This window comes from Leptonotus elevatus, chromosome 17 (assembly GCF_054856555.1).
Source record: "Leptonotus elevatus isolate MCC_2025b chromosome 17, RoL_Lele_1.0, whole genome shotgun sequence".
NCBI lineage: Eukaryota > Metazoa > Chordata > Actinopteri > Syngnathiformes > Syngnathidae > Leptonotus > Leptonotus elevatus.
The window spans coordinates 1,656,671-1,680,902 of record NC_141255.1 but is presented as its reverse complement, the minus strand read 5'-3'; the positions used below and the strand labels follow the sequence as shown (position 1 = coordinate 1,680,902).

The window sequence follows — 24,232 nt, the reverse complement described above, 5'->3', positions numbered from 1 at the left end:
TTTTTTGGGGGATCATAACTGTATTGACGTCATACAAGCTGTATTGTCTGTAGTTGATTACATTCATTTTTGGTAAATCATTTCACAGTGCAATAAATTTAGTTGAGATTAAACACCAAGATGTAGTAAATATAAGTTTGGAAATAAAGTTTTTTTTAATGCCTAATGTGTCACATTATGACAACTTGAGAAGAGTCGCCTGTTAAAAAATGTGAAACGTAAAAAAAAAAAACGTCACGACATACAATGGTATTAAAAGTTTAACGTGTAAAAAACAACAAAAAAGGTTGTTTAAAGTGTAACTTGTGTATTCGGTATTTTTACAAAAAAAAAGGAGCAAGAAGAAAAGACAATATTATAGCCAGGCGTAATTTTTACGTTACCGAGGGGTCCTTCATGTCACACGGAAATCAAACGTCGATGACCGATGTTTGTTTTTCTTCCACTAACAGGTACATTTCGCATTTTCTTCGTTACGTAGTCTGATTTGATACTTCATATTCTGCAAGATCAAGTTAATAGCATCGAGTCGTGCTTTAGTATGTGAATTCGCTCACTAATGAGTACTTTAACCTCGTCACGGATGGTTTGTTTACATCTTTTGCCTGGCGTCCATTAGAGTGGCCTAGCGAATAGTGTTAGCAATGCTAGGTTACTTTCGTGGGGGAAATCTTAACAAAGGACGTATCGACTGAGAAATGGTCGAGGTTAGTCTACTGTATTCATCGGATAGTTGTAGAAGAAAACCAATACGTTTACCACGCGTATCTCGTTTGATTGAGGAACAAGTGGCAACCATGGAGCTAAGCTAAGTCGCTAACGGCGAATCATGTCAAGTTTTGACATTTATTTGCGGTTAATAGAATCATTATTTTCCCATCATTTCCACATAATTGTACTGCTATCGCGTTTTAATTTGTTGTGGCTTTTTTTTTTTTTACGATTACTTATGGGATGGTCAGTTGCGTTCACTTAGATTCCAACTTGTTTTATTTTAGAGTTCAGAACGTGAAATGAATTACGTCACACCCCCTACGCAATTGTGTGCAACAGATATGAGTATATGTGTTTCCTGCGCACATTTGATCTTAAAAGTCAGCGTTTTATATTATACATAAAACGATATATATCTCCTCATAACGTCCCATTTTGTACAATTTATACAAGTATCGCTTTAGCATAAGTGGCATACCAACATGCAACATCCTAATCTTCAGTTTTTAAAATTCTCGCTTACGTTTGGTTTAAATTCATTTTTGTTCCTCCTCAATGTTGCCCTTTTTTTTTTTAAATGTTGTTTCTGTTTTATTAAAATAACTGTATATGGGCTAATATTATTGTTGAGACAGTTTAATTCCCCTCACAGGACGAATAAAGTATGTGCCTGGCTATCTAGCTATAATTTTGTAAAAGAAGTGAAGAATAACAACTTTTTCCTGCCCACTTTTGTCAGTATGCCTGCTGAACGCAAGCGCTCAGTAAACATGGACGAGAAAGACGTTGGTTGCGCCAGCAGCAAGGACAAAGAGAAGGACAGAGATGCGGAGAAGAAAGCGGCGGCGGCGGCAGCAGCAGCAGCGCCGCGGGACAAAGCCAAAGACGAAGTCAAGATGAGCGGCAAGAAGGACGGTGGCAAGGACGAGAAGAGGAAGCGCCAGGAGGAGGAGAAGAAGAAGAAAGAGGAGAAGGAACGGAAGAAGAAAGAGGAGGAGAAACAGAAGGCGGAGGAAGAGCAGAAGCAGAAGGAGGAGGAGGCGAAGAGGCAGCAAGAGGAGCAGGAGAGGAAGCTTCAAGAGGAGGAGGCTAAAAGGCAACGTGAGGAGGAAGCGGCTATCCTGAAGTATGTGAATGGGAATTTGTCATATCATTTAGAAAAGGTTATGTTTGTTCATCTTGCATTTTAACCTGAAAACCAAATACAGTATACTTTTTGTGGGGAGTGAGTGTTTTTAAACTTCTTTTGAGTCGATTTTTTTTTGTAGTCAACGCTTGATTTGCTCATCCCAATCCCATTCGGGCACATTCAAAATGGCTGCTGATGGACCACTGCTCTTTTTTCACTTGTTGTATTACAGAGGCGTTTGGGGAATTTACTTTTTTTTCTTTTCTTTTTTTTCTTTTTCTTTTTTTTTCTTTTTCTTTTTTAAGAGCTCAGTATTGTTCATTCGGAAATGTCATCATCATTGCTCTTTTATTTTTTATTTTTTTAATATATATTTTTTTTTTTGTGTGTGTGTGTGTGGGTGAGTATGTGTATGTGCGTGCGTGCGTGCGTGCGTGTATTTGTTAGCTCACCAGAAAACCTATTAGAAAAAATCTCATACCGTTCACCTAAACCGAACACCAGGGGAATTTACTTATTGACAACTGACGTGAGAATATTTCGGCTGTTGGTCGGCAAGCATTAGCGGATGCATTTTGTTCCATTTGACTTGCACATTTCGCACGTGACCGTGCTAAGCAGGCTACGATTTGTCAGATATTTCCACACACTTTAGACACTGCCTCTGATTCTGATTCTGTGCGTAAACGTTTTTGTGAATATTGCGGCCCTGCGCAACATTGTCTGATCTAAATTCAACCTGTGGCAGGGAACAGGAAGAGGGGCACCAGCTGCACCAGGAGGCCTGGGAGCGTCACCACTGCCGGAAAGAGCTGCGCGTCAAGAACCAGAATGCCCACGAGGCCCGACCGGAAGAGGCCTTCTTCAGCCGCCTGGACTCGAGCCTGAAAAAGAACACGGCCTTCGTCAAGAAGCTGCGCACGCTCACCGAGCAGCAGCGCGACTCGCTCTCCGGCGACTTCGGCTCGCTCAACCTCAGCAAGTACATCGGCGAGGCGGTCGGGTCGGTGGTGGAGGCCAAGCTGAAGATCTCGGACGTGGGCTGCGCCGTGCACCTGTGCTCGCTCTTCCACCAGCGCTACGGCGAGTTCGCGCCGCTGCTGCTGCAGGCCTGGAAGAAGCACTTTGAGGCGCGCAAGGAAGAGAAGGCGCCCAACGTCAGCAAGCTGCGCACGGACCTGCGCTTCCTGGCCGAGCTCACCATCGTGGGCTTCTTCACCGACAAGGAGGGCCTGTCGCTCATCTACGAGCAGCTGAAGAACATCATCGGCGCCGACCGCGACACGCACACGCACGTGTCGGTGGTGATCAGCTTCTGCAAGCACTGCGGCGACGACATCGCCGGACTGCTCTCCCGCAAGGTCAAGATGGCCACCGACAAGTACGGCCTGGCCTTCCCGCCCAGCGAGATCATCAGCGCGGAGAAGCAGCAGCCCTTCCAGAACCTGCTGCGCGAGTACTTCACATCCCTCGCCAAGCACCTCAAGAAGGACCACAGGGAGCTGCAGAATATTGAAAGGCAGAACCGGTGAGGATTTTTCCTGGTTCAAACTGACAAGGTGGTGTCCGTCAAGTATTAACATGCTTTGTATTTTTCGTTTTTATATTTCTTGTTCTGAAAATATTTTCTTTCTCGAACTTCGTTGTTCTCAACCTTGTTCCACCAAGTACCAAAAAAAAAATACTTAGCTCATCAAGTACCATCATAATGACCAACGTTCATGTGCGGTGATGAGGCAGATGTTTCGTTCCTAAAAACTATATTTAATATTCTAAGCCACTGTACACATTTTCAACATTTACACAGTGCATTTTTGTCGAGTACATTTTACTCTAAAAAGAGTCAATTTGGTCCCACACACAGAGTAAAATTTGCACTTAAAAAAAAAAAAATAATCAGCATCAATTTTACCCAAAAGTATTTTTTACTGTGAGACAATTGGCCTATCCCATGACAAACACCTAGTAAAGTTCACTCAGAAATTTTAAGCCAATTTCGGAAGGATTTTATAGTACATTTTACTAGTTAATTTAGAGGGAAAAAAAGTTATGAAGATTCCAGCTGACGCGTTGATATACTAACACAGTGGTCCTCAACCCCGGTCCTCGGGGACCGTGATCCAACCTGTTTTCCATGTCTCCGGCAGCCAACACAGGTGGGAATCGTTATCAGGCTTCTCCAGAGCTTGCTAATTAGCTGATGATATGAAATCACCTGTGTTGGCTGCGGGAGACATGGAAAACAGGTTGGATACCGACCGGTCCCCGAGGCCCAGGGTTGAGGACCACTGTACTAACATACAATAGGAGCAGCGTGGCTCAGTGAGTAGATCGGCTGCCCCCCCCCCCACCACCCCCCGCCCCAACCTGAAGTTGTGGGTTTGTTCCTCAACTCTTAAGTGACGTGTAAAAAAAAAAAAAAACATAAAAAAAGAAAAAAAAAACTAGTACAAATTTTGTCAAAATCCTCAATAGTTTTTTTTCATGGAATAGGCAAATTCTCTCGAACAAAGGAAAAATACTGAGTAAAATGTACTCTGAATATTTGACACTCTTATTTGCCACCTTTTTTTTTTTTTTTTTTAATTTTATTTTATTTTCTTTGCATCAGACCCAAGCAGTGTTGCGAAGTTAATGATAACCGGTGTGCTCTTCAGGCGCATCTTGCATTCCAAAGGGGAGCTGAGTGAGGACCGCCACAAGCAGTACGAGGAGTTTGCCACGTCCTACCAGAAGCTGCTGGCCAACACGCAGTCGCTGGCGGACCTGCTGGACGAGAACATGCCGGAGTTGCCTCAGGACAAGACGGTGCAGGAAGGTGGGCCGTCCCTTTTCCTTTGCGTCTCTCGAGCATGCTCGGCGTCCCGCACGGTCTGACGAGCGCGGCCGCGCTTCTTTCCCCCGCAGAGCACGGCCCCGGCATCGACATTTTTACCCCCGGCAAGCCCGGGGAGTACGACTTTGAGGGTGGCCTCTGGGAGGACGAAGACGCTCGCAACTTCTACGAGAACCTGGTGGACCTGAAGGCATTCGTCCCCGCCATCCTCTTCAAGGACAACGATAAGGGCGGGCAGGGCAAAGACAAGCCTGAAGCCAAAGGTTCGTTTGAAATACCGACGAGCATCCTGTTTTGAAATTTGCTTGCAAAAATTCCGGGAATTTTTGAAAGCCTGGGAGTAAACCAGGATTTTACAAACTTGAAGGCAATAAGGAACGTAAATAGAGTTGGAGAAAAGCAAAATCCTGACAAAAAGCAAGCGGATATCATGCAAGTACAGTTTGACCTTGACTTGAGAATGACCCAATTTAACGTTTTTACAGCCATCACTTGGTTGATTTGTCTTTTTTTTTTTTTTTTTTTTTTTTTTGTAATGGAAGCCAAAGTTAGAAAAAAAAATGGAGCAACCAAGACACTGTAATGCCGTCGTATGTGGACAACGAGAACTGTTTATTTTTCATGCTCATGACAAAAACACATTTTCTTCTATGGACTGGAATGTACTGCGATACCTTAGCGTTCATTTCCAGTTAATTGGCATTGATTTCCCCCAAAAATTCTCCATCTTAATTTCCTATTAGAAACTTTTCTGAAATTGTATTGTTGGGCTTCAGGAATGTCTGATGCAGTAAATGGTAAATATTCAATACATGTCAATACGTAGAGGTTAAGTTGGTTAACCAAATGGCAATGATAACTTCCCAGATGTGAAAAGAGCGCGACAAATGCGGCCATTCCCGATCGCGTCCTCGGTCCATTCTGTGCATTTATTAGCTTTTCAGCAACAGGGTCCTCCCGGTGTTTCTGAAATGGAGAAAAACATTTAACCCCTTCTAATCCGATCCACGCACCCCAGACACGCAATTGTTTGAAACCATTCCAAAAAAGTATAACAAAAAAAAGGGGGGTCTACAGTAATGACATGCTCTAAAACCCGCTTCTTTCTTGTCATTCTCTGGTCGTCTTGCGGCAGACGGCCAAGAGACGAAGGAGGCCGCCAGCACCGCGGAGGAGCTGGAGCTGGAGCTGGAGGCGCTGGACATCGCGGACGAGCCGCTGGAGCTGGAAGGAGCCGACGAGGCCGAGAGCGAAGAGCTGAGCAAAAAGCTCATCGATGAGCAGGGTGAGTGGCGGGAAAAGCACTCGTCCTGACTTCTCATACGTACGTTCAGCACGTCTTTGATATTATCTTTGACTTGCATGATTGCCAGAGCAAGAGGACGAGGAGGCCAACACGGGGTCCCACCTGAAGCTGATCGTGGACGCTTTCATCCAGCAGCTTCCAAACTGCGTCAACCGAGACCTCATAGACAAGGTGAGCGCAAAAACGAGTCGGCGTCGTCGGCGGCGGCGGCAACCCAACGTGCTCCAGCTTGGTCGTCTGACGTTTGTGCGCTGCGTCGTCGCCCCCTGCAGGCCGCCATGGACTTCTGCATGAACATGAACACCAAATCCAACAGGAGGAAGCTGGTGCGAGCGCTCTTCACCGTGCCTCGGCAGAGGTGAAACCACGCACGCACACGCGTAACGCGAACATTTGCTCGTACCACAATGTCACCTTCTTCGTTCTCACTGGCTTCTCCTTCGTGCGGCCGTTAGACAGACCGTGATGACATTTCCGAATGAACAATACTGAGCTCTTAGAAAAAAAGAAAAAAAAAAAAAAGACAGACCGTGTTTTTAAGGCTGACCACCAGGCGGCGTAGTGTCAAGGTAGTGACTGCTGTCCTTCATTTGCAGGTTGGATCTCCTGCCTTTTTACTCCCGCCTGGTGGCCACCCTTCATCCCTGCATGTCGGACGTGGCCGAGGACCTCTGCTCCATGCTGAAGGGAGACTTCAGGTTTCACGTAAGGACGCAGACGCATTGCGCTTCACGCGTTAGCGGTGTCTGTTCCCTGAACAAAATTCTCTTTTGGTTTCATGCTCCAGATTCGCAAGAAGGACCAGATCAACATCGAGACCAAAAATAAAACCGTGAGGTTTATCGGCGAGCTGGCCAAGTTCAAGATGTTCATCAAGACGGACACACTTCATTGTCTCAAGGTGGCCGACGTCGTCGCCGTCGAGGGGATTAGTTTGCGTGGAATTTACGTTCGCAAAAATGTTACCTCACAATAAGTAGAAACTGTGGTTCCTCTGTTATTTGCCTTAATATGCCACTAGATGGCGACAAAGCAGAAGAAGTGCAGTGGTGAATTGAGTTATTTTTGGGTGCAATTTTTTTTTTTTTTTATGAAGAAACATGTTAACACATATATTTTTGCACTTCACTTCCATTAATTTCAATGGGAACAATAATTGAAGTGGTCCGAGAATTAATTAGTCGTTTTGCAAAGCACCACTGGCATGTTGAATTTTTTTCAAAATTAAAAAAATCTGTAAACCACCATAGTTTGACATTGATATTTAAGTGAAATGGCATCAGAGTTTTTGGTACATTTACAGTTTTAAAATTATTAATACTGACAATTGTAAAAAAATATTTTTTTTTGCGCAATTTATCTCAATTAACTCACAATCACATAGACTGAACTCTGCGTGAAATGCGATCCTGTTCAGTTGAACACAAAGCTGTTGCGTTGTTTGAATGGCAACAGGTTCATTTGTGAATTTTCTGCCTGTTGCTGCCATAGAGAAATGAAGAAAGGCGCACAAATTATGTGTAGTGAATACATTTCCGGACTAATTCCATCGCCAGATGCTGCTGTCCGACTTCACGCATCACCACGTGGAGATGGCGTGCACCCTGCTGGAGACCTGCGGCCGCTTTCTCTTCAGGTCGCCCGACTCTCACCTGCGCACAAGCGTCCTTCTGGTCAGCCCTCTTCGCTTTGTATTCTTCTTTCTCAGAATGCTCGATAATATTTCTTTTTTGTGTTTGTTAGAATTGCGTTTCTGTGTTATTGCCGCATGCGTGAATATCGATCGTGCGTGCCCTCCAGGAGCAAATGATGCGTAAAAAGCAGGCTCAGCATCTGGACGCGCGCTACGTGACCATGGTGGAGAACGCCTACTACTACTGCAATCCGCCGCCGATGGAGAAGACGGTGAAGAAGAAGAGGCCGCCGCTGCAGGAGTACATCCGCAAGCTGCTCTACAAGGACCTTTCCAAGGTCACCACGGAAAAAGTGCTCAGGCAGATGCGCAAGCTGCCCTGGCAGGACCCCGAGGTGAAGAGCTTCCTGATCTGCTGCATGGTCAACATCTGGAACGTTAAGTACAACAGCATCCACTGCGTGGCCAACCTGCTGGCCGGCCTGGTGGCCTACCAGGAGGACGTGGGCATCCACGTGGTGGACGGCGTCCTGGAGGACGTACGCCTGGGCATGGAGGTGCAGGCGCTTTCAACATTTGCATGACAGTAAATTGTAAAAAGGAAAACAAAAATCCATGAGGCTTGAGTATTTGCAGTATTAAGGATAGGCATGGAATAATCTAAATATAGGTAGATAGATATCCATTTTTTTTTTCTTCCTTTTTTTTTCCTTTTTTTTAAGAGCTTTAAGAGAGAGTATTGTTCATTCGGAAATGTCATCATCATTGCTCCTTTTTTATTTATTTTTTTATTTTTTTATTATTATTATTATTATTATTTTTTTATTATTATTATTTTTTTTTTTTGTGTGTGTGTGCGTGTATTTGTTAGCTCACCAGAAAACGCGGGGACACGGACAGGGGACCGCAGCACTGCTCTATACTGCGGCCCCCAACCGATGGCACCCCCACAATCCATCTTAATACAACAGCATAGCTTTTATTAAAGTCCCTGTAAAGTAAAAATACAATTGTATATTTGACACACAACATGTTTGATCTGCGGGGGAAAAAAATCCACTTAAAGCCTTTCTAGAATAGGGCTTTTTCCACGCCGTGACAACGAGGCGCTCTAAAGCGGCCACACCAACGCGGAGCCCGGTCTAAACACTGGCTGTCACATTGGACTTTAAAAAAAAAAAATTCAAAAAATGTTTTTCTCTTCCGCTTGTCTCTGTTGTGATCTGTGCACACTCACAGGCAACAATAAGGCACTCTAAAGCGGAAATGAATTGATCGCCAATGATCAGCAAGTCTGGTTAGCTTCCTGTTATGAGGGATGGATAGATGAATAGATAGATAGCCAAAAGGATACATTTGTGGGAAGAATGTATCCAACTTGTTAACCTTAATCAGCGCAGATTTTAAGGGCTCGCCGTAAACAAAAGCAAAAGGAAATAACAAAAGCCAGACAAGGACTATGAAAACGATCGTATGAACATTTGAAAATGTCCCATTTCTCGCCACCAGGTCAACCAGCCCAAGTTCAACCAGCGGCGCATCAGCAGCGCCAAGTTCCTGGGCGAGCTGTACAACTACCGCATGGTGGAGTCGGCCGTCATCTTCCGCACGCTCTTCTCCTTCATCTCCTTCGGCGTCAACCAAGACGGCAGCCCCAGCGCGCTGGACCCCCCCGAGCACCTCTTCCGCATCCGCCTGGTGTGCACGCTGCTCGACACCTGCGGCCAGTACTTCGACCGAGGCTCCAGCAAGAAGAAGCTGGACTGCTTCCTCATCTACTTCCAGGCAAGTCGCACACTCGCGTCCTGCCCCGCAATCGGGACGGCGCCATCAGGAAAACGGCTCTTCACGTGGGTGCGTGTTTGTGTGTGTGTGTGTGTGTGTGTGTACGGAACGCAGCGCTACATCTGGTGGAAGAAGAGCGTGGACGCTTGGACCAAAGAGCACCCCTTCCCCATTGACATTGACTACATGATCAGCGACACCCTCGAGCTCCTGCGGCCCAAAATGAGGATTAGCTCCTCGCTGGAGGAGGCCAGCAGGCAGGTGGTGGACTTGGAGAGAGAGGTGCTCGTCAAATTGGGTAAGGAGAGCCGCGCTGACAAGGTCGACCACCTTCTCTTTTTGGATCCCATTTGAATATTTTAGAATCTAAAATATTCAATTTATTTATTTATTATTATTTATATTTATTTATTATTTTTATATATTTATTATTATTTATTTATATTATTATTATTATTTATTTATTTATTCAATAATATTTCAGATCACCGACTTGAAGATCTAAAATTTAGATCTTCAAGTCGGTGATCTGAAACACTTCAGGAGAAATAATCATAAAAAAAATTATAAAAATCCGAGCGCGGATTTTCACCTCCACCTTCTCTTTTTGGATCCCATTTGAATATTTTAGAATCTAAAATATTCAATTTATTTATTTATTATTATTTATTATTTATTTATTATTATTTATATTTATTTATTATTTTTATATATTTATTTATATTATTATTATTATTTATTTATTTATTCAATAATATTTCAGATCACCGACTTGAAGATCTAAAATTTAGATCTTCAAGTCGGTGATCTGAAACACTTTAAGAGAAATAATCATAAAAAAAATTATAAAAATCCGAGCGCGGGAAAGGGGCGGGTACGTTTTCGCGACACTGCACAGATTATCTTTGACACATCCTGTCTCACGGGTTAAAATGCAGTTTTCATTTCGGCCCCGCAGCATTCCTCAAGTCATTCAAATCGTGTTTGAGGGTGCAGTTGAGAACTCATCGTGTACCGAGATGAACAATGAAGTCATCAACACGTGGTTCCTCGTTACATACAAAAAAATGAATGAAAGTCTTCTGGAAGTGACTATTCTCTGTCCACCAATCGGCGCATTCCCCTGTGTATGGCCCCGCCCCTTTGGGTGCCCCCCCAGAGAGGACCAAGAAAGAGGCTGCGGGCAGCAAAAAGAGGAAATGCCTGAGGTCGGATATTTGTGTAGTTGCGGCTCGGGAAAGAAAACGGCAGCTTTGTTTGCCGGTTTCGAGGTGTCGACTTGTGAGAATGTGACGCAAAAAGAAAAAAATCATAAAACGGGTGAAATTTCTGTATGTATTTTTCTTTTGACTTTTTTGAGTAGATGAATTTAGGAATGAACTGCCATGTGTCTGGTGAGTGGTTTCAGTCCACATTTTCCCCCTCCCAAAAAAAAAAGAAAGAATTTGTTGAGTAATGGCGGCTCCAAAGTTGAACACTGGCACAATTGTGTGTGCGTGATCATACATTCCTCGTCCCGCCAGGTCGGTTCAGAACCTCTCGATCAGCTCTGCCTTGTTGTGTCTCTTGCAGCCCAATCTCACAGCTGGCTTGAGAGATTAGGAGGGAAAGAAAAAAATGCTGTATTCAAATCTAGGGTACATTTAATGGCAGTGTTTTGGAAATTAACTCATTCACTGCCATTGACGGCAAAAAATTAATTTGAACTATTTCTATTAGTTTAACTTTTTTTTTTTCACTTTTGTTAACAAGAATATGAAAACCTAGGGAAATAAATTGTTGTACATTTAGAACAGCCATAAAATTTGTGATTAATCGTGAGTTAACTCGTGAAGTCATGCGATTAATTAATCGCCTGATGCCCCTAATTTTTAATAATCTTTTCTTCTTCTTTTTTTTAAATCGCGTCAGGCGATTAAAATGTTTAATTGTAATTCATTGCATGACTTCAATATTTATTTATTTATTTATTTTATTATTATTATTTTTTTTACTTCAATAGTTAACTCCCGATTAATCACAAATTTTATATCGGTTCAAAATGTGCAATTCTTTTTCTAGGTTTTCATACTTTTGTTAACAAAAAGTGGAAAAATGTTAAACTAATGTAAATAGTTCAAATGAATTTTTGACGTCTATAGCCGTCAATGGCAGTGAATGAGTTAATATTGGGAGTCAGTTCGATTTTTCTGTGAAGAAAGTATCATGGTTTACAAACATTCCGAGAAGTTCCATAGAAAATGGGAGGATGAGCTTTATTTTTTTTTGCGTGTGACGTCTGCACAGGTCTGGCCATGGAGAAGGACGGCCGCTCCAGCGCCATGAGCGAAGGCGAAGTCCTGGATGAGGAGGACGACGACGAAGATGAGGAGGGCGGCGCCGAGACGGAGGAGCAGTCGGGCAATGAGAGCGAAATGAACGAACCCGAAGAGGATGTGAGTCCGCCATCTCAACTGCTCGCTCATCCTCCTTTTTTACATCGTTTATCATTGCGGTCCGTCAGGAAGCTTCTGAGAATGAGGAGGAGGAGCGGGATGAAGAGGAGGAGGAGGAGAACACCGACTACCTGACAGACTCCAACAAAGAGAACGAGACGGACGAGGAGAACAATGTGAGCGCTCGCGTGCCACTCGTTGCGCCTCGCCCCCTTTGCACCGCGTGACTTGCGATTTTTGTCATTTGCACTCGTTAGGAGGTGACCATCCGCGGCGGCGGACTGAAGCACGTGGCGTGCGCCGAAGATGAGGACTTCATCCAGGCGCTGGACAAGATGATGCTGGAGAACCTGCAGGTGCGCCGAGAGCGCGCCAACCTCCGCTTGGCCGCGGGGGGGCGTCGTCTCGTCTTCCGTTTCAAATGTCGGACCCGCAAATGCTTGTTTGATCCCCCGCAGCAGCGCAGTGGCGAAACGGTGAAGGTGCACCAGCTGGACGTGGCCATTCCTCTGCAGCTGAAGAGCCAGCTGAGGAAGGGCGGCTCCGGCCAGCCGTGCATGGGCGAGGCCGACGCCGACGACGTTTCCGACACCATGCAGTTCGTCATGCTCACGCGCAAGGGCAACAAGCAGCAGGTGAGCGGCCAAATAATCCCGCGCTCGCTCGCTCGCTGTCCCAACTTTTTCTTCAAAGGGTTCGGTACAGAAAAATCGAAGGTTGCTTGGCTCACTTTGATTTCTTGACAATATTTACGTATTCTGCCTTGATTCTATTAGCAAGCGTGCAAAACAACATTCAAATTAATTTGAAGTTTACATTTTTTTTTCACTTTTGTTAACAAGAGTATGAAAACCTAGATTTTTTTTTTTTTTAGAAATACAGATATAAAATTTGTGAGTTAACTATTGAAGTAATGCGATTAATTGCGAGTAAAAAATGTTAATCGTCATCTTTAAGTCGCGTCAGGCGATTAACATTTTTAATTGTAATTAATCGCATTACTTCAATAGAAAGCCCCATTTGCAATTTAGATGCATCCGAATTTGGGCCCACACGCGCTTTTTGCTGGACCTCCTCAAAAAGATGAAAACAAAGAGATCAGGCGATACATTGAGAAATAAGCAAGTTAGACTATTTTTGTAGGTGTTTTTGTTGTTTTGTTTTTTACAGGCAATATCTCACGCAATTATTTTCCAAAAATGCCTTTTTTTCCCCCCTTATACAAAAGTACATATCTCTGGAAGCCATTATCTTAGTTCTAACCAGACTCATTCACTGCCATTGACGGCCATAGACGTCAAAAATTCATTTGAACTATTTCTATTAGTTTAACATTTTTTTCTACTTTTGTTAACAAGAGTAAGAAAACCTATATATTTTTTATTGTACATTTAGAACAGATATACAATTTGTGATTAATTTTGAAGTCATGCGATTAATTGCGAGTAAAAAATGTTAATCGTCATCTTTAAGTCGCGTCATTTTTAATTGTAATTAATCGCATTACTTCAATAGTTAACTCACAATTAATCACAAATTGTATATCTGTTCTAAATGTACAATAAAAAATATAGGGTTTCATACTCTTGTTAACAAAAGTAGAAAAAAATGTTAAACTAATAGAAATAGTTCAAATGAATTTTTTACGTCTATAGCCGTCAATGGCAGTGAATGAGTTAAAATTGCGAGGTCTGGTTAGAACTAAGATAATGGCTTCCAGAGATATGTACTTTTGTATAGGGGGGGGAAAAAAGGCATTTTTGGAAAATAATTGCGTGAGATATTGCCTATAGAAAATCCAGTAAACATTTTTTTTTTTTAAACACCTACAAAAATAGTATAACTTGCTTATTTCTCAATGTATCGCCTGATCTCTTTGTTTTCATCTTCTTGAGGAGGTCCAGCAAAAAGCGCGTATGGGCCCAAATTCGGATGCATCTAAATTGCAAATGGGACTTGAATCGTGCAAATGAGACATTATTTGTGAGAACGGCAGTGGAATATGTCATGTCCTTGAGTTGTCAATCGTTTGTTTCCTGAATGGATTCGTTGTGGAGGATTTTGAGCGCTGGTTTCTTAGAAAATTCCACAATGATGGCGGCCACTTGTCTTGATGCTACTTTGCTCAATCAAATATTTTGGGTTCCATTTCTCTTCGCCGCCTGCTACCAAAATGGCCCACAGTCGAGTAGTGTCGTAATAAGCGGGCCCGAGCAGAAGACACACACGCCCAGTCAAAAAAAACACACACACAGCAATAATATTGACTCTCCAACGGTGTGTGTGTGTGTGTGTGTGTGTGTGTGTGTGTGTGTGTGTGTGTGTGTGTGTGTGTGTGTGTGTGTGTGTGTGTGTGTGTGTGTGTGTGTGTGTGTTGGCAAGCTCCAACTCGGGAATGTGTGGTTTGGAGCTTTTGAGGCTGCCTCTCATACTATGTAGGGTGTGTCCAGTTTTTGGACGTGAAACCGAGAACATTACTGGAAAAGTGCACAGAACATCCTTGTAGATGTACAACACGCACACAAAATAATTTATGCGGCGTGCATACGCTGCATGGTTAGTTCTCGGGATAGGAATTCAGCTTTGTTTCATTTTAAACAGTTTGTATAATCACACTCTCAACATATGACAAGAATGCCTAGCCAAATATATTATATAAATATTATAAATATATATATATAGTTTTTTAGAACAATTGTATTGTTTTTACAATAGTCCTAAAAAAAAATCGTTTTAAATTTGCATTCCTTTAAGTTCTAAAACAGAACATCATTTCAAAATAGCAGTACGGAAAGTTCACGATTTGCTTTTGATTCGTTACCGGTTTGAGCCGTAACATGTAATGTTGATTATAAACACAAAAGCTTATCAGTCTGCTTTCATAGTTGATTTTTCTATTTTTAGGAGGCTGAAATCAGAAGATTTGGACATTGCTCAATCGTCGTTGATGAATTTGATAAGCCATTAGTTGTCCATTTCATGGATTCATCAATGCACCGCTGTTCTCTATCATGCACACATAAAAAATGTATAGATGTAACAATTGCTTTTTAGTAGGGGTGTCAAAATTAGTGAGTTAATATCGAGTTAATTTAACGTTTCTTTAACGCCACCATTTTTTTTTAAACGATCGATTAATACCCGCCCCTTGCACCGTGTCATCAATGTCCAACATTAAACGCTTACGCCATGTCTCACACTTGTGCAGCACATCTTTCTAACTTTAACGTCAAATAACTTTATGAACGATTACTCTGCAATTACTGTATCAATGAACCAAAAGATACCACCATATTTGTATTATTGTATTATTTGTATTTGTTAACATATTTGGCCACTTTCATGTTAGCATGAAAAGTTGGGGGGTGACTATTTTATTGTACATTTTATTTTATTGTACAAGAGCAGATATTTAATGTGCGATTAATCAAGAGTTAATTATTAAAGTCATGCAATTAACTCATTGACGGCTAGAGACATCAAAAATTAATTTGAACTATTTCTATTAGTTTCACATTTTTCCCACTTTGGTTAAGAAGAGTATGAAAACCTAGATTTTTTTTTTTAATGTACATTTAGAACATATATAAAATTTGTGATTAATCGTGAGTTAACTATTGAAGTCATGCCCCTAATTTTTAATAATCTTTTCTCCTTTTTTTTTTTTTTATTCGGGGCATCAGGCGATACATTTTTTAAATTGTAATTAATCACATGACTTCACTAGTTAACTCACGATTAATCACAAATTTTATATCTGTCCTAAATGTACAATAACAACATTTTTCTAGGTTTTCATACTCTTGTTAACGAAAGTGGGAAAAAAATGTCAAACTAATAGAAATAGTTCAAATGAATTTTTGCCGTCAATGGCAGTGAACGAGTTAATCACGATTACAAAATTCAATCGACTGACGACCCGACTTTTTAGACATCCAAATAAACGACGTGCGTGTGTTGCACAGTTCAAGATCCTGAACGTGCCGCTGTCGTCCCACCTGGCCGCCAACCACTTCAACCAGCAGCAAGCCGAGCAGGAGGAGCGCATGCGGATGAAGAAACTCACCTTGGACATCAACGAGCGCCAGGAGCAGGAGGACTACCAGGGTACGAGCCCGCGTGAACCTCATGCTGCTTCATCCAGCGCATCCCCGCCGCCATCAAATCCGCTCCCAATGTTTGCGTGATTCCAGAAATGCTGCAGTCCCTGGCTCAGCGTCCGGCGCAGGCCAACACCAACCGCGAGCGCCGGCCCCGCTACCAGCACCCCAAAGGCGCCCCCAACGCCGACCTCATCTTCAAGACCGGAGGAAGGTGAGATGCTCGATTGAACAGGTGTCGAAAAGACCCGCCCGCTGCATGAGCAATGGATCACCGCGTTAAGACAAGCAAGAAATTCAAAACGTGAAGAGAAAAAGTTAGAATGATGCAGAAGATTGTAAAGAAAAATATTGAATGTTACAGGATACCACACAAATACAAAAAAAAAGTTCAATGAAAAATGCTCACACTAAATAAATAACATTTTACAAAATATCAAAAAAAAATTTTTTTACTTGAATTATTTTAATTATTTAAAAAGTTTTGATGAAAATTTGGCACATATTTGTCTCTTATTTAAAATTATAGATATTGCTGAGTTTTTTTTTTAGTTTAGAATCTTAATTTGAATTGACTTGGCAATAGCAAAAAAGACATTTTATTTTTTTTTAAGCTGAAAAAGAATAACATTGTAATGGGTAAGATTTCACACTTTTATTTTAAATATTTTTTTTTAGATGTAAAAAAAACATTCGATGAAAATGCATCCGTTATTTTGTGTTTCTTTCATTTGAAATTTTTAATATTTGAATTTCAGAAGATTTCAGGTTTTACAAGTTTAATCTAACTTTTTTTTTTTTTTTAAGATTTTTTAAATCTTTACTTGTCAAGTATGTTAACTTAAAGCAGAAGCAATTCGTCTCCGCTAATTGGAGTCAATACAGCAGCAAAAAAAAAGACACTTGAACAAAAAGAACCCATACACAATTATTGTTGTTAAGCAATTAATCAGTTGCATCTTGGATTTATGTAATCATAACCAATATCACAATCAACTTAGTGAGCTGAACATGTCCTCGTACTCTAGAATGTGGTCACGCCGTCTAATCCGCTCTTGTGTCTTGCCGTCCGTCCGTCCGTCCGTCCTCAGGAGACGCTGATGAGTCCTCAGCTGAGCAAGCAACAGAGCAAAGGAACGAACAAGAGGAGGGAGAATAGTGGAGGGAAAGCCGTCCGGCAGGTAGGGGGCGCCGAGACCTCCCGAAACACCGACGGATGCCGGGGACAAAGCCAACCCCCGACCTCAACACCCCCCCCCCGCCATTCGAGGGGGCCCGAGGAGGGCGGACACACTAAAGCAGCGGCCAGGGTTCAGAGGTTTTTCTTTTTGTCTGTTGCCTGAGATGACAAAAAAACAAAACGAGTACTAAAAGAAGAACTCGACGCGGTGTCTGGGCGACCTTTGGCGAGACGGACAGTAAATGCCTCGTCCAAATAACATGCGGGGGGGGGAATAAAGGAGGGCATGCAGGCGGACAAATTAGATGAAAGGATGTGATTTTGTTGTTGTTGTTGTTGTTGTTGTCGGAGTTTTTGTTGAATTGAATTTGGCAACACGCGAGCAGGATAGCGAAGTAACGACGACGATCATCGAAATGTACAAAAGTAGCGTTACTAATTTACACTTCCGATAAAAAGGTGGAGATTTTGAGTTTTGGGGCATCATTTCAGGACGTGCCTGAAAATTGCACCACAACCTCCTCCACAGGTCAACATGCTTGTGTGAACGTTTCAATGCGCAACGGGTTCCAGTTGGACTTTGTTCATTCCGCGTTCACCTGGAAAGGTTGAGGGTGCATTTTCAGTTCGTCTTTTTAAGTTTCACTCAAAAATCCAGAAATCTCCAACTTGTTGTCAGCAAGTGTAAAACAACCGCGTTTGCGAGCAGCAGTTAAAATATAATTGGCCGATGTCAGTCATCGCTATCGCGCGAGCGTGAAGCTTCCTTGCGTCCGCTTGCATAACATCAAGCAGTGGATTATGTTCTTGTTTTTTTTTTTGTTTTTAAGCTAAATTGCCTGTTCTTCTCATTGATAATCGAAATACACTGAATGTGCCCTATTCATGCGTTTGACTCTTTTTTTGTTTTGGCTGCGGCGAATGAAAAAAAGCGGCTCGGGCGAAGGAGGGCGGGGGGGGCGGGGGTGCGCCTGTTTGTCCAAAGTCTTAATTACAAGGCGGCGAACGCAAGCATGTGCTCATTTCCTTCCTGGTGCTCCTCCAAACGGACGACAACGTTGCTTGTGTGTTTTGCATCTTAAAGTCTTTTTTTTTTTTTTTACTATCAAATCATGGAGAGTTTAAACTCCAATCAATAACATACTCCGTTTGAATGTAAGGTACCTAAACTTGCAAAAAATGTGTCGCGTCAACGGCACGGAGGCTTTAAGCCCACTTTCCATCCTGTTTTTGGATCTTTCCCCCATCCGAGCCTGGTGAATATTCCACCTGCGCAGCCAATCATTGAACAGGGCCAGCTCATTCTTTACATTCCACAGTCACTCCAAAAGAACTTAAAAAGTCACAAAGGGGGGGGGGGGGAGTCACATGATACGCTTTAATAAATGGCCACACACACACACACGTTCAACAGCAGCTGTTGTCTTTATACAATTATTTTACACCCGCCACTCGTTGCTGATGCAGTACAGTAGAGGAGACACTTCATAGTAACTGTAGACGACCTACAGAGAGAACCGGAGTCTGTAAACAACATGTTTTTTTTTCCCACAGCGGCAACACTGTTGAAACCATGTGATATTACATCAAAAATATACTTCATAAGTTACTGTAGCTTAACTACAGGGACCGGAGTCTTGAGAGAAAAAAAAAAAAACGGGACATAAATATGGATTGGCTTACAGTTGACCCATGGAATAGTTATAAACTGCCAATTAGCCAAGATACGGAGGAATGGAAAGATATTTGTAGACTCTGTGGTTGAAGTGCTTTTTGCGAAGTACAATTTGCGAAGTACAATGCTTTGGTCCGCCCTGCATAAAAGTTGCAGTCGAAAATATTGCTTCTGCAAAGTTGGGGGGGTGGGGTGGGGGGGGGCTAACCAAAGTTTGTGGTTGGTAAAAGGAGGCTGGTCCACGGAGTAAAAATAACCTCCAGCCCAGCATCACATAATCCCCCCCCCCCCCCAAAAACCTTTTGCCCTAAAACCACATCGACCTACTCACTATAATCAGTTGACAAAAACTTTAATTCTTCTGTTCTCTAAAGCACGCAAGACCTTTGCTCTTTCCCGAAAGCTGCTGACAAAAAGAACAAAAAGTTGGTAAACAGAGCAGTAAAAAAAAAATAGAGGTTCCCTTTTGCAAACATAACAAAAAAATGAGTCGTCATAACGCTCCAGACAGCAAGTTTTCAATTGGCAAGAAAAGGAGAACTGGTTTTGCAGGATTGTCTTCTCCAAAGTAATTAAGGTCTGCGCAGCCACACCTTAATCTTGGGAGGGGCATGAAAACCTTCCATTAAAGCGCCGCCAGCAGCAGGAACGTTGCCAAAAAAAAGTACGCTACGACTCTTTAAGCAACCCGAGTTTCTTCAGCGCCTGCTTGCGAGATTCCTCGGTCGCCCCCTTGCCGGAAAACTGCACCGTGATGCCCTGGGGTCGAAACATGTGGCCGGGCCGCCGCCTGGTATCCGTTGCGGCCGCTGCGCCGCCGGCATTGTGGTGCGAGGCCTGAGGGTTTCTTGGCGCCGGGGTCGGAGGTGGGCCTTTGAAAGCCCCCGGCGGACCGTCCGCGGGGCGGTGCAGCCCGGTGGAGGGGTTGATGGTTCGGCTCTTGCCGCCATAGCTGTTGAGCTCGGCGGGTAGGGGTTGCGGTTGGACGGGCAAGTTTTTATTCACGTCGATGTGCGAGCTGAGGATGTCCGGGAGGTCGCTGGTCATGGTTCCGGTCTCGGCGTTCAGGACTTTGGACTTTCCTCCGTAGCTGTTGAACTCGCTGGGGTTGGCCAGCGTGGGGGGAAGAAGCAGAGAATGGCTGGCTTCAGACATTATTGCCGTCGGCGTCGCGGGTTCGTTCTTCGAGGGGCCTGGAGCGACCATGATGGATTTGCCGCCGAAGCTGTTCAATTCCAGGGATATGACGTCGGACGGAGGTTTCTTCTGATGAGGCGGGCTCACTGGGGGCTTCCTGTTGTCAAAGGTCCTGGAGGACTCGATAGGCCAACTGTCCGTACTTTTGACAGACGTGCGGCTTTGCAGCGATTGTGGGACCTTGGATTCTGGCGCATGGAGTCTGGTTTCTGTTAGGCGAACCCTGCTCTCCAAAGTACTACCGGCGCTAGACTCCGTAAAGGGGGTAGGACTCGATGGCCCGCTGCTAACGGCATCGCGGACTACCATCTCTCCCGACATGGCTCGGTTCTTAGCCAGGCCCAGCTTGGACAGCGCTTCCATCCTGGTTTTCTCTGGCGTGGGGTCCTGGAAGGAAACACTGCGGGCGGGGGCCTTCCGCAACTTGTGCGCCACATATGGCTTGGGATCCTCCTGCATGAAAGCCTGTGGGGCTCCCGTTAGATTGGACAACATCATGGCTCGCCTGTCTTGGAAGTTCATATTGGCTGCGGGCTGATTCTGGAGCTCTTTGTTGCCGAGAATCACACTAATGTTGGCCGGGTATCTGGTAGGCTTGGCGAAGGTCGGCGGACCCTGTTTCGCGGCGGCGGCGGCGTCCCCGCCGAGGCTCGGTGACTTCTCGCCCTCCTGGCTGCGCTGGCGGTGGAGCAAAGCCGAACTGTCGGGCGGCGCGCCCGCCGCCTGGTTCTCGGCAATCTTTTTGGCGATGAGAGCCGGGGTGGGGACCGAGCCGGCCGGGTGGTAGGCGTGGCCGTCGGTTGGCTCGTAGCCGGCGGAGTGATCCGGAGGATCGTGTCTGGGTTTTATCTCAAAGTGGCTCTCGGGGTTCATTGCCAGACTCTGGAAATCTGAGCAACACAAAATTCCAACATGCTTTAAGACTCGATTTGAATTAAGGTTTTTTACGGAGCACGAGAAATCTATGAAGTTACCTGGACTGGTAGGCTTGAAGACCGGTAATTTGGCAAGCATCATGTCTGGATCCGGACGGACCAGGTCTATGATATCCTGGTCTTTAGCGCTGAGACGTCTGGCTGTCGTCGGGTACACGGTGTAGAGATCCGGCGATCCGGGCGGTCCGTCCATCTCGTGGGCGAGGAGGCTCCCGCTCGACGGGGACTTCACGAGTCCGCCGGCCCTGAGCTCGTCCTCCTCGAGGCTGTTCTCCAGTGAGCCGATGGTCTCTTCAAAAAACTGCAGGCACTCCTTCTCCGCTGGGCTCAGGAAGCGCAGCGTGTCTTCATCCTGCGCAGGTTAACAAAAAAAAAAAAAAAAAAAAAAACGACTTGTCAGTGACTTTGTGGACCGAAAGCCGCGCAGGAGATCGACGCGCTAGCACCGCGCGCGGCCGGCGTCTGCGATGGTGTAACTGAAATGTCGCTGGGCTCCTGAGGACGAGTGCAGTGGAACTGGTTGGGGCAGCCTTGTGTGTGTGTGTGTGTGTGTGTGTGTGTGTGTGTGTGTGTGTGTGTGTGTGTGTAGCGAATGGATGCGGTCCCTGAGGCGTGTGAAGGTTGTCAAGCAGGTGTGATTACCACAACTGCGTCTTTTTGTGTAAACAATCTAAAGCCCGCCCGCACCTCAGCTGACGCGCTGACTGTTTGGACGGACAATAGAAGAACAGGACAAGGATCCTCTGTAAAGGCGTCAAGTCAGTGCCCTTAACGGACTTAAGTGACACCTTGAGCAAGGCATGCATGTGCTATTTTTTTTTTTTTTTTTTTTTTTTTTAAGTGAATCCCTAGTTAACGATAGTGGAAAAAAAAAACACGTGTACTGAGGAACATTAACCATGACTGCAACAGATTTTTTTTTTTATTATTATTATTATTCGGGCTCCACAATAATGCGATCAAAAATTACCATTGGTAGTTTTTCAGTCGAATTGGCCAGCGTTTTTTTTTTTTTTTTTTAAGTGAATCCCTGTCTATACAACTAGTTAACGATAGTGTGGGGAAAAAAACACGTGTACTGAGGAACATTAACCATGACTGCAACAGATTTTTTTTTATTATTATTATTATTCGGGCTCCACAATAATGCGATCAAAAATTACCATCGGTAGTTTTTCAGTCGAATTGGCCCGCGTCTTGGTGCTCCGCTCCAACGCGCCGTTGATGCGGGAGTGCCGCTGATTGTTGGCCATGTCCAGGATGAAGGCGGGAGGGCTTGGTCTTGCGTTGGACATTTCCGGGCGGGGTTGGGGGGGCGGGCGGCACTAGGACGGTAGCGGAATCATCTCTGCTCCTCACTGAGAGGAGTCAGCAGATCATCGCTTCGTCTCAGTCTGGGGAGGAGATGGAAAGGTCAAAAACACTGAAGGTCAAAAACACTGAAGGCTTTTTTGGCGTCGGCATCGAATTGACCTCATGAGATGGATAAAAGTCTGTCTGTCCTTTTTACGTGAAGCATTTATTTCATATGCTGATCAAACTTGTTCTAAGAAGCAAGTATGGCGGTACCTTTAATTCACGAGCGCGCCATTTTTATTGCGTATATTTTGGAGCTCCAGATGAGGGTTTCAGTTAACCACATTCTCAAAGCGCAGCGATAAAAAAAAAAGTGTAATATGACATCTTGAGTAAAATTGAGTTATGAGTTCAAATGAAACTCCAAAGTCAAAGGAAGCACTGGTACGAATTGTGAAGCAACAACGCGGCAGCACCGGGCAGACCTGTTGATCCGGAACAAACGCAGCCGCACGACCGGCTCCGCAGCCCGAAACTGCATAACTGCACATTCCTCTGGAAAACATCACTTTTGACTTGATGGCTCGCTCGTTGCATCATCAAAAGCGACTTATTATGATTATTATTATCATCATCATCATCATCATCAAGGTGAACTTCTTCTGGCCCATTTCATCATTTCTGCCTGAGAATGAATAGCACATTCATTGGGAGTCATATCAGCCACGTACCTTTTTTGATGTTCCTGTCACCCGCTTCACCTTGTGCAAATATGTCAATGGCTTGGCGTGGTTATCGTTTACATCAATGCACACAAAGCCGTCATGGAAATGTACTAACCTCTTTCAAATCAATGCAGTTAGTGAGTGGCATTCATTGTTTTGGGAACAATTTTCAAATGCTAAAAAGGGTTATTTAATTTTTTTTTTTTTTTTTTTTTAAGTACTAGACAAATAAGGGTCATGTCTGCTTAGATCATTTAACTATTGTGCTTTGTTCACTTGTACAACTCTTAAGGTCAACAACTTCAAATATCAACAATACTACATGACATTCTCACATGTCCAAAATGTGGTCAATTTGATCTGGTAGAACAAATTAAAAACACAATTTTCAAGTATTTAGTCTAGAATTAAACCCATTTTACCCACAAAATTGTAGGATTCAATCCATTGTGGATTAAAACGATTTTTTTTTTCCATGGGTTTCAAATCGCCAAAAGTGCCACAACACAGCTCAAATGTACAAGTTGAAATGAATGCAGCATTATTGAGCTGCTGTATTCAAAGAAATGACGTTGGAATGGGCAAAATCAAAATCAAGCAATAAAACAAACATTGACATTGTCATATTTGCGGGTCGCAAGGTGGGCACAAATCATGAGAGTCCAAAGATGGACGAGAATTTACCTTCAAACGCATAAGATCCATCCTCGTGTAAAAAGTCCTGCCTGACAGAAACCGATGGATTCGTTTTCTGCTCAAAGAAGTCCCACTTGTGCTGCCGCTTTGCTGACTCCACCTTGACTGTGTGACGCGTCAATTTAAGACGGGGCCGACCGGACAACAAGCCCTGCCCATCGCAGCCGGGCGCGTGCGCGTGACAGGCGTGCGTGGAGGGAGTCGAGCCAACTTGTGGTTTTTTGGGGACATAACCAGGAAATGTTCCTCGCTTGTTCACAGGTGTGTAATACGTTCCATTACTTCCTTTATTCTGCCATAAAGCAACGCGAAAACTCATCGTTATCGTTGCTCGGGTTGGCCTCTGGCGCCACCTTGTGGAGCAGGCGAATTTTTCACTGAGGGTGCAGTCAGATACTTTGCAACATTCGCACAGAAACACTCGTATCAATAATATAGAAACAAACCAACCAATGGGAAAAAACAACAACAACTAGTGGTTTATTTTCTATGGCTATATGTCATGATTGACATTTTATAAGTAATGTTTTTAATAAATGCAAATATGGGAGGACTTTGTGGTATTACTGTTATTTTATCATTCCAGTTAT

The 24,232-nt window shown here is 43.9% G+C and overlaps 2 protein-coding genes across 3 annotated transcripts; one reads left to right on the top strand and one right to left on the bottom strand.

Moving 5' to 3' along the window:
- Positions 1–394: 394 nt before the first annotated feature.
- upf2 (UPF2 regulator of nonsense mediated mRNA decay) lies at positions 395–18,000 on the top strand. Of its 2 annotated transcripts, none has more exons than XM_086059119.1 (21): positions 395–452; positions 1,454–1,840; positions 2,592–3,371; positions 4,501–4,661; positions 4,751–4,942; positions 5,815–5,964; positions 6,053–6,156; positions 6,258–6,343; positions 6,582–6,690; positions 6,773–6,886; positions 7,542–7,658; positions 7,786–8,175; positions 9,128–9,403; positions 9,518–9,701; positions 11,690–11,838; positions 11,907–12,014; positions 12,096–12,194; positions 12,300–12,473; positions 15,804–15,945; positions 16,032–16,152; positions 17,030–18,000. In XM_086059119.1, exons 1-21 carry the CDS (start codon positions 397–399, stop codon positions 17,037–17,039), a joined length of 3,909 nt encoding a protein of 1,302 aa, XP_085915245.1. In that variant the 5' UTR covers positions 395–396; the 3' UTR covers positions 17,040–18,000. The 2 variants fall into 2 exon arrangements, with proteins under 2 accessions (XP_085915245.1, XP_085915246.1); XM_086059120.1 differs by having other exon boundaries at positions 406–452; positions 12,297–12,473.
- A 477-nt stretch (positions 18,001–18,477) lies between these two features.
- Positions 18,478–24,152, bottom strand: proser2 (proline and serine rich 2). The gene is made up of 4 exons (XM_086059122.1): positions 23,631–24,152; positions 22,089–22,319; positions 20,965–21,277; positions 18,478–20,880 (listed from the first exon to the last, which is right to left on the bottom strand). The coding sequence occupies exons 2-4, from the start codon at positions 22,218–22,220 to the stop codon at positions 19,463–19,465; spliced, it is 1,863 nt and encodes a 620-aa protein (XP_085915248.1). The 5' UTR covers positions 22,221–22,319; positions 23,631–24,152; the 3' UTR covers positions 18,478–19,462.
- Between the last annotated feature and the right edge of the window lie 80 nt (positions 24,153–24,232).

Excerpts from the sequence above, each read along its gene's own strand:
- upf2 (XM_086059119.1), top strand. The coding sequence starts at position 397 with ATGTCACACGGAAATCAAACGTCGATGACCGATGTTTGTTTTTCTTCC. Across the intron at positions 8,176-9,127 it reads ACGTACGCCTGGGCATGGAG|GTCAACCAGCCCAAGTTCAA; the intron begins GTGCAGGCGCTT and ends TCTCGCCACCAG. Across the intron at positions 11,839-11,906 it reads TGAACGAACCCGAAGAGGAT|GAAGCTTCTGAGAATGAGGA; the intron begins GTGAGTCCGCCA and ends GCGGTCCGTCAG.
- proser2 (XM_086059122.1), bottom strand. The coding sequence starts at position 22,220 with ATGTCCAACGCAAGACCAAGCCCTCCCGCCTTCATCCTGGACATGGCC. Across the intron at positions 21,278-22,088 it reads CGACTGAAAAACTACCGATG|GATGAAGACACGCTGCGCTT; the intron begins GTAATTTTTGAT and ends TAACCTGCGCAG. Across the intron at positions 20,881-20,964 it reads CTTCAAGCCTACCAGTCCAG|ATTTCCAGAGTCTGGCAATG; the intron begins GTAACTTCATAG and ends TGTGTTGCTCAG.